The sequence below is a fragment of the Monodelphis domestica genome, chromosome 4 (assembly GCF_027887165.1).
Source record: "Monodelphis domestica isolate mMonDom1 chromosome 4, mMonDom1.pri, whole genome shotgun sequence".
NCBI lineage: Eukaryota > Metazoa > Chordata > Mammalia > Didelphimorphia > Didelphidae > Monodelphis > Monodelphis domestica.
The window spans coordinates 426162102-426181160 of record NC_077230.1 but is presented as its reverse complement, the minus strand read 5'-3'; the positions used below and the strand labels follow the sequence as shown (position 1 = coordinate 426181160).

The 19059-nt window shown below is 37.7% G+C and overlaps 1 protein-coding gene across 1 annotated transcript in view; it reads left to right on the top strand.

Annotated features, from left to right (window-relative positions):
* LOC103100369 (hemicentin-1-like) overlaps positions 1-19059 on the top strand; it is a 228503-nt gene that overhangs the window by 199876 nt on the left and 9568 nt on the right. The window contains exons 13-14 of the mRNA XM_056826224.1: positions 17508-17783; positions 18154-18405. Of these exons, the coding sequence (XP_056682202.1) occupies positions 17508-17783; positions 18154-18405 (528 nt within the window). The remainder of the gene's footprint in view (positions 1-17507; positions 17784-18153; positions 18406-19059) is intronic.

Genomic DNA, 19059 nt, shown 5'->3' with positions numbered 1-19059 from the left:
TTTTGTTCTTCCAAAGTTCATTAATTTTTTTTTTACTGAATTAGAATATTTATTTTACATTTTGTGATTTTTTAAAACTCTTGCTTGGCCTTCAAATCTTTCCTTTCCCAAAGATGTAACAGATAAATTATTTTGGGTTCACCTAATTTACTTATAGTTTCCTTCATTATATTCAAATCATTCACCCATTCTGAGTTTTTCTGGGTGTAGGATGTGAGATGTTTATCCAAACCCAATCTCTCCCATACTGTCTTCAAATTTTCCCAGCAGTTTTTATCAAATACTGAATTTTTGTCCCCAAATCTGGGATTTTTGGTTTTATCATAGACTTAAATTCTTCTGAGGAAAGTTTTTAGATTAGTGATTAGGGAAGTGTAAAGGGATTTCAGAGACAGTACTCATCTGCCTTCATATGCAAAACACACCTTGGCCAGGAAACAGAAGATGTAATTTTTCTTTTCCAGTCTATCTATTGGCATTTATTAAGCAGGTCACTGGCAATTAACAGCATCCCCAACTTTTAAAAGAAAAAATGTGACTTCACCTCTGGGGGAGGAAAAAGGACCACACTGAATTTTCTTTCCTTCTTTACCCCCTCAAACATTCCTTAAGACTGGGGTACTAGGAAGTGCTTTATGGAATTATTTTCTTTCTTCCCTCCCCACCTAGCACATTCATTAAGACTGCCTGTGTCCCCTAAGCATATCAAAAGCCACGCCATGTTTTTTATTCTCTTTCTTTATCTCCCTGTGAAAAAGAGATAAGGCCTACCCCTAAGTGTCTCAATGTCTATGTGCAGTTGTAACCCCACTCTGTTGCAGGAAGTAAAACTGCAGGAAGTTTAAAGGAAAATTCCTTTCCTACCACTACTACTACTAGTGATTTAATATAATAACATTAAATTGAAAACATTTAAATACAAGGATTATTAATAGTTAAATAATAATATTGAATTAAAATTAAAATAAAATGTAGGAAATTGAACAAAGCCAAAATTAAATCAAATTAATTAAATGCAATATTAAGGAATAATTTTAGTACATGATACTATTAATAATACTATCAATAAGAATAATTATTAATTTTCCATAACTATTATTATTCACTATCAACTATTATTAATTGTTAAAAATAATTATTATTGATAATTGACACTTATTGCTTATGATTATTTACTATCACTAATTATTTAATAACTATAATTATAATAAATACACATTCATTATTAATAGTATTGCTGTGCAACAATTATTTAGTTCCTGATATTAACTCATTTTTTAAAACATACTCTAATTGCCTTCCACAATAACATTGAACATATTTGTGTCTCCATTTTTTTGTGTTTTAGAAAGTTTTTATTGTTTAAGCTGACCATTTAGCAATACTCAAAATAGCTTAAATAGGCAAATTAAGACGTACATCCTAGACAATATGGGAAATACTGGAACACATCAAGGGAAATCAGGGAATATTCCTCCTGATTCACCCCTGCGTAAACTTTTTACTTCCTGGAGTGATCCTAATTTGTGTAAGGAGAATTGGATGCCAAGGAAAGAACCTAGGAAGCTTTGTAAGGCATGGATGGTTATATCTTTTACCTGACCAATATATGGCTCTTTTGACTTCAAGATCTTAAAAGATTTGAAGTTAGCCATTAAAAACAAAGATTCCAAATATTATAAATACTGGTTATTGTGGGCATATCATGTTGATAAATCAACCATTTCCTCCAGTGAGGAAACCATTCTTTATTTGGAACCAAATCATTCTATCTCAACTCCTTCAGTTACTTATCCTGAACCCTTGATTAGATCTAGCAAGAAATACATTCTGTCATCCCACCTGGCCTGTGAGGTTCCTCCTCATACTGACCCAAACCAGGACTTGAACCCTTAATCTTCTCTCCCTGTCAGACCTCACTCATTCCCTACTCCCCCCATTCCCTTTCCTCCCATTATATCTCTCTACCCTCCCTTACAATCCCACTATTCATACCCTCGAAAGTTTCCTCTTCCTCACTACCTGGTGCCCATCCATTTTCCCTATAGCTACCTGAACCATTCCTATCCTTATTCTCCTGGAAATCCTTTTCCCTACCCTCCTAACCCTGACCGACCCCACCCACCTTACTATAACTCCTCCTCTAAACCTCACCCATCCTACTCCTCCCCACCCCCAGCCCCACCCCCAATCTTTTTGCCCTACCTCCCACCCCCTGACCAACCACTCCCTCTCCATTCACCCACTTCCCCTTCCTCTACTAGCCTCACTACAACTTACTCTATTGAACTCCAGAAAATAGGCCAAGCAACATTTACCTAAGATGATTCAAATAAAGGTCTATTTCCTTTAAGAGATGTCCCAACTGATAATATATGTGGAGATTTAGACAACATTAGACATCATACACCTTTTTCTCCACAGGACATTGAGAGATTTAAAAAATATTACCTTCTTTTGAATATGAGCCTGTGATGCTCATAAATAAGGTTGAAAGCATTTTTCCCACATATTTCCCCACATGCATTGATGTGAAAGACTTACTCCAGGCCTTGATAATGGAAAAAGAAAGAAATAAGATTCTTCCTCTTGTTAATCAGGCCCAGGGAAAGGGAACAACTCCTTGGCTGACTGAAGATCCCAAATGGAACCCAAATTCAGAGCAAGATAACTTACAATATGCCAGGCTAGAAATGCATTGTTAAAAGCTATGAGGGCTTGTTCTGATAGGCCTGGTAGGTGGACTAAATTTGAAAATTTTATACAAGACGATAATGAAAAACCCTCTCAGTGCATGGATATAAGGAAAATACAAAGAACTGGCTCTTGCTAGGGAAATGGGATATTAGACAAATCAGGATACAATTTGTAAAAAAAAAAAAAACAGTTGTAAGGTAGTTAAGAATTATTTTATGGCTAGCTGTCCAAACTGGCCTACTAAGGACCTTGAAGGCTTAAAAAGAGTGGCAGTTTATGCTTTTGAGGGGCATAAGGGAAAGGAGAAGGAGCCAATACACAGTAATGACTCCAAGATGGAAGGTAAGGATTTAAAAAAAATCAGCAAGGTCTCACAGCTTAACTCCAGAGAGAAACAAAGTTCAAAACCTCCCCTTCAGCCTGGCTTGTCTCCTTTCTCAGCTTCTACCCCAGAGAAAAGCAAAGTTCAAAGTGTCTCAGTTTCTCCTGGCTTTCCTCCAACTGTTGGTCAATCAAATCTCAGAGATTTCTTCCTTGGTCAGAGAACCCCAAAACCAAGTCAGCCCCACCAGAGTCTTTCACCCAGGTTCAACCTTCAGGGAGAGTGACTCCAAGTCTAGTCCCCTCCCCTTAGTCAGCTCAACTGTCAACTCTTGGGAACATTCCATTTGGAACCCTGGTTCTTGATTGACAAGCACTCTACCACAATCCCCAATTTTATTAGAAAAAAATGCAACTTGCATTTTTCAATGATACTTACCTTATCTTAATTCTTTGCTACCTGAAATATACTCTTACCCCACCCCCCAATAACAAAATCCTAAACTCAGCATTTCTCATTCTTACCTCCATTTCAAGTGAGCAGTTTCACATTCCTGTAGCAGTTCTCTAGTCACAAGCCTGAAAACAGCAGTCATTGCAAAAGAAACAGTTTCCTCCAGTTTACTTTTTCTATTTCAATAAGTAATAGTTTCCTCAGGTTACATATTCTATTTCATGTGGCACCCTTAGTCTGACTGTACACAACAATTCCCACAGGCAGGAAAGATAGTAAATATGTTCAAACAAGTAGTTTTTGGTATGGTTTTGGCAGCCATCGCTTGCTTTTGGGTTTACCATATTCTATATAGCAAACTGACTCAAATGGTAGTGGAAACCATGGATTATGTAGGAAACTTGACAATGATTATGTTATGAATGCCATTTCAACATGAATTAGTTCTGGCAATCCTGGCACAAGTTTATGTAATCTTTATGACTATGTTGCAGACTCTAACCCAAGTGAAGAAAGTTTACAGATTCATGGTTCCCCTTAAGGCAGCGAAGGTTATGACCATTGACAACAACTTAGACAAGATGATTAAGGCGGTATTTGAACAACTGATCAAGGAAAAAAGTTTAGATTGAGTTATGAGCAAGGACAATGGGCAAACAGAGAATGCACTTAGGAAACTGAAGGTGGCAGTGGAAATGAGAACCAGGCTGCTAGTGCCCCTGAGAAAATCTGTCCATTGAAGGAGTTCACCAAGCTAACAACTAATGCTGGTGTTATTCACTCAAAGGCCCATAGACAATTCACTCCTCAGGAACTTGAGTCCATTAAATAACATTTTCCAAAATTTGTGGACAATCCTTTTAAATCCCACAAGGAGTTGAAGAGAGCATTTTGGATCTTTGATCCAGATTTCAAGGATATTGAATTTCTTTCATCAGAAGTGTTCAGGCCCCATGAAAAGAGGCAATTTTCGTAAAGAACTAGATCTAAGGACAATTTGACCAGCTGGCCTACTGTAGATCAAAGAGAGGATTTGGACTTCTCCAATCCAACCTGCTACCTTAAATGGTGAAGGGAGGATTTGCTTCAAGCCATTAAGCAATGCTGTTCCAAACCTAGTGCATGGTCCAAGTTTGACAACGTTAGGCAGGATAAAGGGGAACATCCTGACACATACATAGACCATCTGTCAGAAATGGCAGAGGCAATCTTAGGTTTAAAAGCAGATAATGAAGAGATAGCAGGCCATGTCCTTGGACAATTTCTGAGGGGATGCACACCCAATTTGAGGACATTTTTCAAGAACTTTTTCCTTAGATACTACTCAGTTTCCCTAATTGAATTGAGAGAGACTGCAGGTTACCTATTTGAAAACAATTCAGATCAGAGTAAGGGAGTTCAAGACCTTAAGGAAAAGTTAGAGAGGACTGAAAAGGATTTGAAACAGAAGGAAATTGAGGAAATTAAAAATTTGAACACGGTTAGGACTTTCAAGACACCTGTTTCCCAGAAATCGCGTTACCAGGCAATATCAGTGCAAAAGTAAAGGACACTTGATTAGAAATTGCTTCTTGAAGAAGAAACAGGAGAGTACTAATAGAGATAAACATAATGCAGAAACTAGGTACAAGAAGTCCACTTGTTGTTCACACTGCAAGATAAAGTCATCACAACAAGCTCCTGATTTGAGGGAAATGCAAAAGGCAATAGAAACTGGAGCTAAGCCAAAGTATTCAGATATGGTTAGAAGGGAATTATGAAGCCAGGACCTTAGTATGACACTTGGAGGTAGAAGAAATTGTGAGGAAAAGGCTACAGATGAAAATAATAGTAAAAAGTTGGGAAATAGTGTAAAATTGGTGCAAGAAAGTGATTCTGTGAATTATAGTCATTGCAATAAAGCAAGAGAAAGGCAGAACCAGATTAAAGAGTCAAAAACAGAAATTAATGAAATAACATCTCAAATTGCAAATGAGATGAGAGACTTTGAGATGAGTTGTATAGTAACCATACAGGAAAAGTCTGTAAAGGAAATCAAATCATTCTTAGAAAACTTTTCCCAGTATAGAGTGGATAATGGGATTGAATTATACAAAAGAAAAAAGGAAGAAAGAGTCACAAGAACTCAAGAAAAAGTTTGTGACTGGTGCAAAGACACATAATTTCAATTCCCTAAAGGTTACTGTTGATAAAGATGACAAGGCTCTAAAAATATTCACAGATGAAGTCCCACCTAACTTAGTTAATTCTCTAAAGAGCTTTATGGCAGAGGTACCCTTTGTAAATGCATCTAGTTTGAATCCAAAAGCTAGTACTTTCCATCCAGCAATGAGTGTTATAGATAAGGAAAAACTAACTGATAATGAAGCTGACATTGCTTTTGAACACAAAGATTATCATATTCAAAATAGTGGAGGTGACATATCAGTTAAATTTGAATCTGGCGATGGAATGGCAGGCTTAGTAATAAGGATTCAGTTAGTGCCAATGTTCTATGGGGCACAGGGGTATCTAGCCAGAGTAACTGCCCTGGCTTAGTTTCATGTTCCATTAAAGATTTTATTGGGAATGAATCAAATCAAAAAGAATTAACTGGGTTAAATATGCACCTGGAAGAGGGTAGCAAGGGCATGGACAATGGGTCAATAGTTATGAACACCTTGGCTACTAAACCAGAAACAGATACGTGTTGTGGGGGGCAACATGAAGACACACATCCTATTAATGATGTGCAGGGGTAAATGCAGAAGTTCAAACTTTATTCCCAGAAAAAAAAATACTTTAGAGGGAAAAATGCCTATCTCTACACAGTCAAGTGGGAAAGAAGGTAAACATAAACTTCAGAATAGTGTTAGAGTAGGATCTATGATTATTAACAGTGTACAAGATCTAGAAGAAGCTAACCCCACACCATCAAGTTTACCAATTCAAGATATAAATCTAAAGCTTACTAATGACAAATAACTTGAAACTGATTTGAGTAACACAGAAGCTGGTGACATAGGCTTAGATCACAACACAAAGCCAGAGTTACCAACATCTGACAAAGGTTTAAATGGCATTGATCAGAATCCAAATAACACAGCAATTGGATTGATTGATTCAGATTCTGACACTGAATCTGAAGGTATACCAGAAGGTGTAATTATAATGAATGAAGATGATGTAGAACAAATACCTTATCAATTTTATAAGCTTTATGAAGAGGTAGACAAAGAAGGGGATGTGTGGTACACAAGTGAAAAGTTAGAATACCTGGAACCAATGCAAAACAAACTCATAACAATACAATGATGCAGGATTATTCTTTGGGCACAGAACAAGTTGTATACCATTGGAAAAAATTTATGCAAGCTTAGGGGTTGACAATTAAAATGATTTTATAGATAAATTGAATTACATGGCATATGCAGATATAGATTCTGAATGGGAAGGATAATATCAAGAAACATGTTGAGAAATGGAGGAGGGGACATAGATACAAAATTTCATTTTTATTCTATTCATACACATGACAAGTACCATTCATGCTGTAACAGTGAAACCAAGATTAGTTGGAGTTCCATAGGGTAACATTATACACAAAATCTTATGTGAATAAAGACTAGCCTTGAGGTAGCATAAAGAATGTTATCCAGCAAAAGAAGAACAAGTAATTCAACAAGAACACTCCTAAACTTGTAGCAATATTCCAACTTCATAACGAGGACAGGCACAAAGATCTAGAGTTCTTGAGAAACGTGGATTCACATTGGTTGAATCCATGATAACAAGACTTTAACCTACAGTTGTGATGGAGACCTGAAAGAAAAAGGTTATCCATTTCTCTCAGCCTTCATCCTAAAACAATCTATACTGGGGAAGGAAGGGAGAGAGGGTAAACCATGAAGATATTATTTCATAGTTTCGGATATCTCACTAGATATAACAATGTGATCATGTCATCAGTGATGATACATATACTGATGACATCTAAGAAAAAAGTCCTAGTCATGAAGAGCAACATGAATAGCCCAAGAAGAAGTCAATGACAGACTTGTGAATGAAAGCCTACTGAGAACAAAGGAAAGCACTGGAGAATACTTGCCACTAGAATTCAGAAAAGAGAGCCCTGCACAAGTTGAATTGATTAATGAGTAGCACATCACCTTTAAAGCTGAAGTATATAATACAGTTCCTGAAGATATGCAGCCAATAACACAGTAATATGAAAAGAAAACTTGCATTTGAAAGAGTAGCAGCCACAGAGAAACAAAGCCTCAATATAAAATATAAAATAGTCTCTGCCTGACATAGTAACAAATCAAAAAGAACTATCTCCAAGAACTATATACAATAGCCATGCAAAAACTACATACAGTAATAAAAAAACAATAGCAGTAATCATATGATAAACCTCTTTGATGAAGAAAAAAAAATGAAAACTCTACTCTTAGGCATAATGCTTACCGGCATGCATGAAGAAAAACCCAAGTTGACCTAACTTGCAAGCATGAAGAGAAACAAGGGCAAGGCTTACCACCCATGCATGAAGAAAATCACATGTTATCTTACTTGCACACACATAAAATTGATACATTTTGGCACTCACGAAAATTTCATCTTACTTCCATGCAAAAGTAATTTTTTACCCTTATTTGCACACACGTGTAAATCTCACACACATGCATTGTTCGTGTGTTCCTGGGTTCCTGATTATTGCAGCAAATCCTGATTTGGAAGAACACAAGTCTTCAATCAAGTGATGGAACACAGAAGAGTGAAGTGTTGACCAGAGTGGAAGGAAGAGAATTTCTACAAGCAACATGAATGGACATGAAAGGACTTTGGAACTTTGAAATTTGGAACTTTTGGCCATGAAGGTTATGTAAGGAAGCGTCGTACATGTGAACATCACATATATTTGCACGCACATCCTACATAGCAAAGTAAAATATTCCATGGGTTGGGTAAGTATACAACGTACACAGTTACATGACAACAAATGAACACACTGACAAAACTTTCTGTGGGAAATTCAAACAGATAAGGTTTTTCTTTTCTGCATGAGTTTGCACCAAAATCCACAAGGATGTACATATGTACATTTTTATGGACACGTGTAATTACTAAATTAAATAACAAGCTAACTTTTTAGAGTAAGTTCATTAATAGTCTAACTACTAACCATATTGATAGCCTAGAGATTTTGTGTAAGGCTTAAGAAAGTAGACATAGAAGTTCTGAAGTATAGACGTTAGATTGTATTATGATTGTAAGTTAGCATTTGTTAGTTTTAGAAAATTTTCTTAGTGATTATATAGACATTAGGAAATAGGATTTTTGATTATTCAATATGTTATTGACATTGTTGAGATGATTTGGAAATTGTTATTTGCTTTGTTATGGAAAACTACTATGTTCATGTAATTCCCCTACCTAAACCATTTTCCTATGACCCATTCTTAGCTTAGTACTTAGATAGATAGAACAGCTAAGATGAGTTTAGGATTTTGTTATTTGGGGGGGGGGGTGGTAAGAGTATATTTCAGATAGCAAGATAGCAAGAGTTAAGATAGATAGATGAAATTATTAAGTTAAGTATCATAGAAAAATGCAAGTTGCATTTTTTTGCTAATAAAAGGGGAGATTGTGGTAGAGGCATGGGGAGAGAGAACTTGTAAACCAAGATGCAAGAAACTGGGGACCTAAACTGCCTGTCAATCAAGAAGGAGTTTCCAAAATGGAATGTTCCCAGGAGTTGGCTGTTGAGCTGACCAGGGGGAGAGGACTGGACTTGGAGTCACACTCTCTCTGAAGGTTGAACCTGGCTGAAAGACCCTGGTGGGGCTGACTTGGTTTTGGGGTTCTCTGGCTTTGGGACAGTTGAAGTTGACAAGAAGGAGAAACTTGGCTTTTGAGTTGGTGGTCTATTTGAGAGCTGAGCTAGCCAGGAGAAACTGAGAGACTTTGAACTTTGTTTTTCTCTGAGGTTGAAGCTGAGAAAGGAGACAAGCCAGGCTGAAGGAGAGATTTTGAACTTTGTTTCTCTCTGGAGTTAAGCTGTGGGACCTTGCTGATTTTGTGAAGAAGAAGAAAAATTTAAAAGCTGTTGTCCTCCATCTCCCTAATTGTCTTAGAGTCACAGTTTGTGACTGGACTACTTTCTCAAACCCTCATTTTAGATTAGGGACATCCTCATCCCTCTCACCTCAGTTTCCCATCCTGTTATCCCAATAAACCCCTTGACTTGAAATAGAAAAGTAAACTTGACTTGAAAAAGGAAAGGAAAAGAATATCTTTATAGTTTACTCAAGGGAGGGGGGGAAGGGAAGAAGCTAAAGGCTTCAAGAAGAACTGGGAGGAGAGGGTTGGAGAAGGAAGGGAGTGAAGGGGTGTGGAGATTATAAGGATATACTGATCCATCAGCCATCAGTAGGGATCAGTAGGCAAACCCCAGAGTATTCCCCAGTATATATCTAGAGCAGTTCCCCTGTGTCGCATCATCTCTGTGAATCAGCATCCCTCAGCATTTCTCATTTCTACCTCCATTTCAAGTAAGCAGTTTCAGGTTCCTATAGAAGCTCTCTAGTCACAAGCCAGAGGACAGCAGTCATTGCAGAAGAAACAGTTTCCCTCAGTTCACTTTTTCTATTTCAACAAGTAATAGATTCTCTCAGTTTACATATTCTATTTCAAGGTTAACTGTTTCAGTTTGTTCCCCTCCCTAGAATGGAGAATTCTCTGTAACACAATTCTAAATATAAAATATATGTAATTTACTGTTAACCCCTTTATAAATTATCAAAATCAAAATATTCTGTTACATTGTCCTTATTTGTACCTCCCCTATGATTGCACTGAAGAACATATCATTGTAAAAAATCCCATAGACAGCCTTTTGTTCCTTTTTTGGTTTTGTTAATTGTCACACAGAGATGATAGATGGACTTCATCAATCTGGTTCCAACCTGTATAATAATTTTGGAGAATTTAATTATCTAATAATCTCAATTGATTTTAACAGGTCTTCTAAAGTGATTTTCAGATAACTGGGAGCATCCCTATGTCTGACTGATCATTTCCTTGCCTCTGAGTTGTTCATAACAAGAGGTAAGGGTCCATTTGTAGTTGAAGTAGAGTGAAATGGTATTGCTGTCTTTTCCCATCTCTGCATTTATTGAAAATGTAATGGGTGACATATCTGAAGTGATTTTCACTATTTATTTTTTTATATTATTTAGTCCTTGGATCTACATGAAAATGATTGAAACATATTTGAGGCAGTTCTGTTACACTGTTACAGTCTCATATCAAGAGGGAAGGAGATGCCCAGTGGCTTAGTTACCCTGTGATATGTTATGATTTCATCCAGGAGGTGGGAATGCTTTTTCCTGTGAAGCCAAGTAGCTTCAAAATGGGTTTGTTATATTTGTACCTCTTCAGCTTATTCTACCCTGCCACCAGAATAATCTAGATTCTTGTTGACATTTTTGGACACATGAGGTTTTCATCAAGGATACCGAGGTTTTCTGGTTTCTTTCCTAACACATTTTGGAATGATGGTAATAATAGACTTTGCTAAAAATGTATCATCCAAGGTTGAAAGATTGATTAAATCTGTAGAACTTGTGACAAATATTCATGATTTCAAAGATTTTTTACATGTCACACAGCAAGTAATGTGACTCTTAATGATAGTGGGTTTGTTTGTTATTGTCATTAAATGGGCTCTTTTAATTTTGAGGATTTTGATACTTCTTAGAATCTGTATTAGTTGATGTATTACTGTTTTTAAAAGGCTTTTACCTGGTAAAAAATTCATGTACACTCATATTGTGGATCCTTGCCAAGATAAGAGGGATATAAATCTCATTTTTGAGTGAGCACCTTTTGTGTTGTTCCTCTGATTGACTAATGCATTGTCACATGGACTGTGAATTAAGAAATTATTATTTTTTATGATTTTTTTGATTTACAATAAGATATTTTATTTTTTCCTTTCTTTTTTCCTACCCTTGTTAATCCTCGAAGCACATAAAGTCAGTATTAATGTTTTTTTTTTTATTTAAAGGACAAGTTTATAGTATAAGTTTACAGCATCTATTAGCCCTAATAACTCTGCATACCCAAAAGCTTTAGACTATGGAAACCTGCCATAAGTTGATAAATGTCATGAGACTGTGTTAAATGATTAGGTCTCATTCCAGGAGAAGGGAACAAAGAGCCACCATACAGTGCCAAGTAGCATGAGATCAAAAAGCACCAAACCAATTCAGGGAGGATTATTACAAAAGAACTTGAACTGGTGCGAGAATTGAGGTTGAGGCACTTGACATATATTAAGATGCAGGACTCCTTGTACCACACTCCTTGTGCAATATTCTGAGTCAAGTACCCCAGTTTGGCTATCATAGTGGCTCCCCCTATCCCTGAAAGTGAAGGTATAATCAGACCAGGGAATGATTTTTCCCATTTGCTGCTGAAACTTAGTATATTCTGTATTATAGCTTGGCAATTTTCTGTAGTCCTGTCTTCAAATGGGTAAAGTGCTCTATTGGATTATTAGACATAAGTCACTTTAATTGGATCTTGCTACTGATTCAAGGACCTATTACGGGTTTCATTTTTTTTTACTCAGAATTTTCTACATGTAAGATGTTTATTGTTTATTGATTTTGTACTTATTGTTTTTATACAGAATTTAATTTTTGCTTCTTATTAGGGATTTTGTAGGGGTTTGTCTTTTTCTTTTGAAAATTGTTTCACATACCTCATAACTCAGCCATGTATCTCAGGGTAATTCTGGTGTTTATCAACACCTCCTCAGGGGGATTGTGTAAATAACCTAAAATCCAAGATTTAAAGTTTTTTGGAGAAATTTCAGGAAAAGAAACTTGCCAACATCCTGAATCAAGAAAGTGGATCCTTTTGGAGAAGGTACTGTAAAGATGCCTGAAGAAGCCACACACTGCATCAAAAGATCCAGAATGAATTTTGGGATATAATGAACCAAACTGAAGGGGGTTGAACATACTTATTCTGAATGTAAACTCTTATGCCAAAGCGGACTGCTGCCTAATTGGCATTTTGTCAATGTGTCTATCAATCAGTTTTTGTAGTTTTCCTCTCATATTTCCCTCTTATCTGTAACTATTATAACTTCCTCTTAGAAAATTCAATATTGTATGTACTCTTAGCTAGAAGATATGTAAAGGTGTAAAATAGTTGTGTTTAAATGATCCATTGGGGGGACTGGTCTCCTAAAGGATCACAGGGGGAATGATGTCAAGGGAAGTTCATTCTCTTCCCTTCCTGGAGGACCAGCTGGTTTATCCACATTTGAAAAACACCACGTCATGGAATGTCAATAAAAGAAAGGGGGAAGGAATTGACCATGGCTTGTAACGAGGACTCTGGGAGAGAGGAGAGAGGTAAAGGAAGATAAAGTTTAATGGAAAATAGGCTACACGTGGTCTGAGAACTTAGAGTAAATGATGAGATTTAAATATGTGCTGATCTACCATTACTAGTAATAAACTTCATGAAAAACAATAACTGTTAGATATATTAATTTTAATTATTACACTATTCAGATCTGTTCTTTTCATTAGGAATGTGTGAAAGTTCTCTCACTAAAAATCCAGTATCTGTGCCAAGATGACCCAAAAAATTGGGTTACAAAGAGATAGATACCACTGAACAACAAAAACAAAAGCATTTCTATTACAATACTGACAAATATTAGATAATAGAGGTGCAAAAAGGACTCTTTCCTTCACCCTTAAATGTATCAGGAATGCTTTCTATTCCATTTAATCTCAATTATAGATAGTGCTTGCTTTTCTTTCAGATACATACTACTTATGATGAGAAAAGCTCCACTGATTCCTGCATTTTTCTGGTATTTTTCACAGGAATGGCTTTTATATTTTGACAAATGCTTTTTCTGCACCAATGAATATAATAACATGATTATTATTATTAGTAGTAGTATTAGTATAGTCAAATATGGTTTTTCAAATATTGAACTAGCCCTATATTCTAGATATAAATTCCACCTGGTTATAGTGTATGATCTTTGTGATATATCTGATCATCTCAAAGCTAGTATTTTATTTAAAATATTTATGTCAAAGTTCATTAGGGGAATGTCTAGTTTTCTTCTCTGCATGTGCTTTGCCTGGTTTGGGTATCAAAACCATATTTGGGTCACAAAAGGAATTAGGTGGGATTCTTTCTTTATATATTTAAAAAAAAAAAAAAAAACCCTTCCCTTCCCTCTTAGAATCAATACCAAGTATTGGTTCAAAGGTAGATGAGAAGTAAAGGCTAGACAATAGGAGTTAATGACTTGCCAGGGTCACACAGCCACAAAGTGTCTGAAGCCATATCTGAACCCTGGTCCTCCTGAATCTAGCTCCTGCTATCCAATAAGCACCTCACTGCCCCTCATTGCCTATATTTTTAAGATTTCTTATATAGCATTGAGATTAATTTTTCCTTTACTGTTGTAATTCACTAGTAAATCAATCTGATCCTGGGGATTTTTTCAAAACAATCTCATTTGTGGTTCTTCAATGTCTTTTTCTAAGATCAAGTTATATAAGTATTCTATTTCTAATTCTGTGAATCTGAGCAATTCATCTTTTGATAAGTATTCATCAATTTCACTTATATTTCAGTTTTGCTGGCACATCATTGGTCAAAATAAGTCCTCAGAATTTTTTTTAAATTTCAACTTCATTGCTAACTCATTCATTCTTTCCCTTTTTTTGATATTAATAATTCTGTTTTCTTATTTATTTAAACAAATTAACCAATGGTTTATCTATTTCATTGTTTTTTATTTAAAAAAAAACAGATCCTGGTTTTATTTAATATTTTTACTTTTAATTTTATTGAACTCTCTTGATTTCCAGGATTTACATGGTTGTGTTTAATTGGACATTTTCTGATCTTTCAAGGAAACTGAAATCAGTTGTATCCACAGACAGTCTTACAGAGGCTAAGTATGCCCTAGATAACATTAGGTGTCACTGATACTCTCTGAAACTTCTTAGAGTAATGAGCCAGAGTCCTTCCTGTCCTGGTAGTATTATCCAGAGGACATAAGAAGCCCTATAGCAATAGATCTGAGGCCAGGGATGATTGAGCCAGGCTTATTTGCATCTGATCACAGTGGGGCAAATATTGGAGCCCATACTCACCCATGAAGGGATTGGTTTGGATGTGAGCCTGTTTAAGGGTCTGAGCACTGTTGTAGAATCAGTTCATGAATCCTAATCAGTTGAGTTCTCCAAGGCATCCCAACTCATTCTTGCATCAGAAATGAGCAGGTAGTCAAGTTCATTAAAACTGGATCCTGTTTGGTCTTGTAAGGATAATTTAGGGTTGTGACCTATTATAAGTTTGATTTTTGGTCACCAGGTGATATCCCAAATAAAATAACCAAGTCAGTTTGGAAATATATGGTGGTTTAATCAATATATAGGGAAGAAATCAAGGAAAGAGAGAGGGAAAAGTATAGGATTTCTCTCACCTGGTCTGTGCCAGACTGAGTTCAAAGTCCTTAGCCATGAGGCTTTTGAAGATTAGAGGCTTTCTCTAAGAGGATGGTGTTTGGAAGGTAAAGGAGAGAAAAATCAGCCTAAACTCTGAGAGATCTCAGAGAAGAGCCTCACCTGAACTAGGATACTAGACTTCTTCCAGTATGGTATCAAGGGAAACTCACCGCTAAATCCAGATAATAGCAGCAGCCACGCCAAGATGCTGATATGCTGCTGCCAGCCACCTCTCCTCCATCAAAGAGGCTGGAGAGAGGAAGTGATTCAAAATATATAGACGGTTTTACATCATGTTCCTGCATCTCACATGTACTAATAATATCTTAGGCTTGACTTAGGACAGCCCAGGGGTCTGTCAGTTGTTTCTGATTTGTCATTTGCTAGCACGTGTCTGTTATAGGCCATCCTCCTAAATACTTAATCCTTAAGTATGGTGTAGACATTCCTCATTTTGTTAGACTAAGTAGATGGAGTAATCTAAAGTTCACAATCCCCTGATTTTTGTTAGACTAAGTAGGGTGGAGTAATCTAATGTTCAAGCCTATGGAGTCAAGGAAAGCCACTGGGGCTGTTTCCTTGAGATACAGCTTGCTGACTGCTGTCTTCCATGTCTGTTTGAATTCATCTCCAGCCTGCCCTCTCCCTGTTCCCTTTGCTTCCTCTCCATTCATTCCCTCTCTGTCTTTCTAGATCTTATCTATTTTTTGGGGAAGCTACAAAGGTCTAGATCTTATACCTCTTCTAAAAAAATAAGAGAAATAACTGTTTCCTATGGAAAAAATGTTGAAAATAAAAGGAGCAGCAATGAATAACCCAGAAAAGAAGAGCAATGAGATATCCAGGGTAGTAAATACTGTGAAAGGCAAGCTTGGGGAAGGAAGGGAGACCAGGGCCCTAAAGAAGGTCAAGGAATTGAGGAATCATCTTGATTTCTCTCCCACATTTTGGGAGAAAGACTAGGAGAAAGGAGTCAGAGGCAACACAATCCTACTCTCCAATCTTTATGATAATAAAAATAGTAGAGTACCAAATCAGTATCATGATGATTCCAATCATTATCCCAGCCCCTTCTGAAAAAAATGTCATTACCTCCTCTGAAGTTTTGATTTGTGGGGTCAACTGGGTAGCTCAGTGGATTGAGAGCCAAGCCTAGAGACAGGAATTCCTTGATTCAAATCTTGCCTCAGACACTTCCTACCTGTGTGACCCTGAGCTAGTTACTTAACCCCCATTGCCTAGCTCTTCTACCTTGGAACCAATGCATAGTATTGATTCTAATGCAGAAGATAAGGGTTTTTTTTTAAGAATTGAGCTGTGATAGAGAGACAAGAGAAAAAAAGGGAGCCTGAATGTTGCTCTTAGGAGAAAAGAGATTAACACATTAGGAAATAGTCTTTACCTGGTCACTATAAGTGAAAACTCTACTAAAATAACAAGAAGAAAGGTTAAGGAAGCTGAAATATTTCTAATTTATTCCTACCACATTGGAAATTAATCTGAAGACAGTTGGCTAAGGATGACACAAGAAGGAAGTCTTGAGAGCCTACTGGATGTTCCCCAGTGATTGTTCTGGGACACACACCTCTCTCAGTGGCAAGACCTACCTGCTAACTAGAGATAAGAAATGGGCTCTCCTTGGGCCATGAAGTCTCAGGTAAAATTAGTCCCCATTGGCTTAACTTGCCAGAAATGAGATCATATTTGCTCTTCAAGAAGATCACCTTCAATATTCTCATTCTCATTTTGTAGGGCAGGAAACTGCTAAGGAAAGGGAAAAGCCCAAATCAGGGAATTCCAGAATCTTCTATAAAGGGTATGAACTACCTCCTGGGGGAAAAACACAGTTTTAGGCACTAGAGATGTTGTTATGGTTTCAAAATAGACTTGAACCAGGTCTCACCTGACTCCCAGCCAGAGGCTCTTCCTTTTGTACCCTGCTACTAAGTGATCTATTTCCACTCTCTGCCTTTCCTTTTCTTTCCTCTTCAGAGTTAAAGTAATGTTTCCCTTTCTGAACATAATCTCTCTCTGGCCTGTCCCTAGCCCATCCTCTCCAGTTTCTCCCAATATCCTTAACAAGCCATGAAAGTAAGTAACCCTAGCTTTTTGAGGTCCAGACTAAGGAAACAAACTCTTGGTTGTCCTGCCAAGCTAGAAGGGACTCAAATCCAAACCCAGGTGCTGGATGAAGGGGTCTGTCATCCCTGGACCAGTTTGCCTCAGCTCAGCAAGACTGAGAGCACCAGGAGCTTGGGTTCCATGTGAATGTCTTTGTCAGCCACAGGAAGTGAAGATGAACTTATCCTAAGGCCTGGAGGAGTTGAGATCTACAACAGAGAAAGGGGTGTCTTTGCCATTGAAACCACAGGTTCTTGGTGTCTGGCCTCCAGCCTGCCAAGGTCTTAGACAGGCCACTTCTGAACCAGTTATTTGGTTATAAGGTAAGAAAAAGAACCAACACAGTCATTTTCTGTCTATTCTCTACACAGCGCCACTGTCCAAACCTACCATTGTCACCTCCAACATTACTGCAGTGGAGACCAAGGACTTCTTATTCACATGCCAGGCTACAGGTCAAATTCACACTTACCGGTGGTTCATAAATGGACTTGCCCCATCTGGTAGCAGGATACAGCTGTCCCCGGATAAGAGGACACTCACTATCCGCAATCTCATAAGAACGGAAAACAAAGGACCCTATGAGTGTGAAATCCAGAACCCATTTTATAGCAATAGGAGTGATCCATTCACACTGGACGTTGCCTGTGAGTAAATTGCTTCTTCCTATATGGTGCATGCTTATAGACTGGTGGTGTGTTCCCAGAGGTCCAGCTAATTCAGTCACTTCTCTGAGAAATAAAGATCAAGACTCTGAGGTTCCCAAGCCCCTTAACTTTTCTGGAGTACAGATTGGCTTTGTCATGCTCTCTGGTGGAGGGTGGCCAGCCAGGGTGCTGAACTGAAGAAATCCCTAAGATCTTCTAAGTTCAGATCTAAAGTAGAGGATGAGTTGTGAATTTCTCAGCTCAAAGGAGGATCAGGGAAACACAGTTGTCCCTGGTGATGGGTTCCAGAATAGGAGATGCCCCTTCTTTCTGCCATAATCTCAATATGGAATCCTTCTCTTTCCTCTAGATGGACCAGATACTGCCACGATTGTCCGTACAGTTGATGAGTACCCTATTGGGGCAAATATTACCTTGAGCTGTTCTTCTAAATCAAACCCACCAGTCCAATTCACTTGGTTACACAATGGGCAACCTGTCAGCAACTCTGCCACATTTTCTTTTACTGCATCCCTGAGTCTTGCTGGAACTTATACCTGTAGTGCGGCCAACTCATTCACTGGTTTGACGCGCACCGCAACCAAGAATGTTATAATCTATGGTGAGTAGCTGGATTGGGCCCCCAACTTTATGTTCGCTCTCTCCTTCCCTGCCATGAGAGAAACAGAGGTAAGTGACATTTTACCCTCTTGGTGCCATGGCACAATGTTTTTTGGTAGAAGGATCCCTGAGTTCAGAATCATAAAACTGGGGTAGAATCCTTCCTTTCCTGTCTACTGTGTAGTAAGTGTGTCTCTTCCTTTCTCAGCCTCAGTTTCTTCACCTGGAAAAATGGATAATCTTTTGCACTTCTGGTCACAGCAGGTTAAGATGGAGAAGCTCCCATCCTTGAGGCTAACCTTCAATGTCTCAATTAGCCAGGAAGGTGACCCGAGGTCTCATATATAAGCTATGACTAGAGAGACCCCAGGAGGCTGGTGGGAGGGAGTGAGGGAGGAAGAAGAAGAGAGAGACAGAGAGAGGCAGAGAGACATACCAGGAGAAGTTCCTTGATCTAACCTTATTAGCAGTTTTCTCCACCCACTATCTCTCCCCCATCACATCTCATAGTTTCTCATGGATCATAGTTCCTCAGTTTGCCTGGCAACAACCAAGGGGGCAGTTCCTGTGGGGTCAGTTTCCCCTCTACTTGATTTCAACTTCATTTCTCTGAGGGTTTGTCAATACCTGCACATCTCAATGGTAAACGACCTAC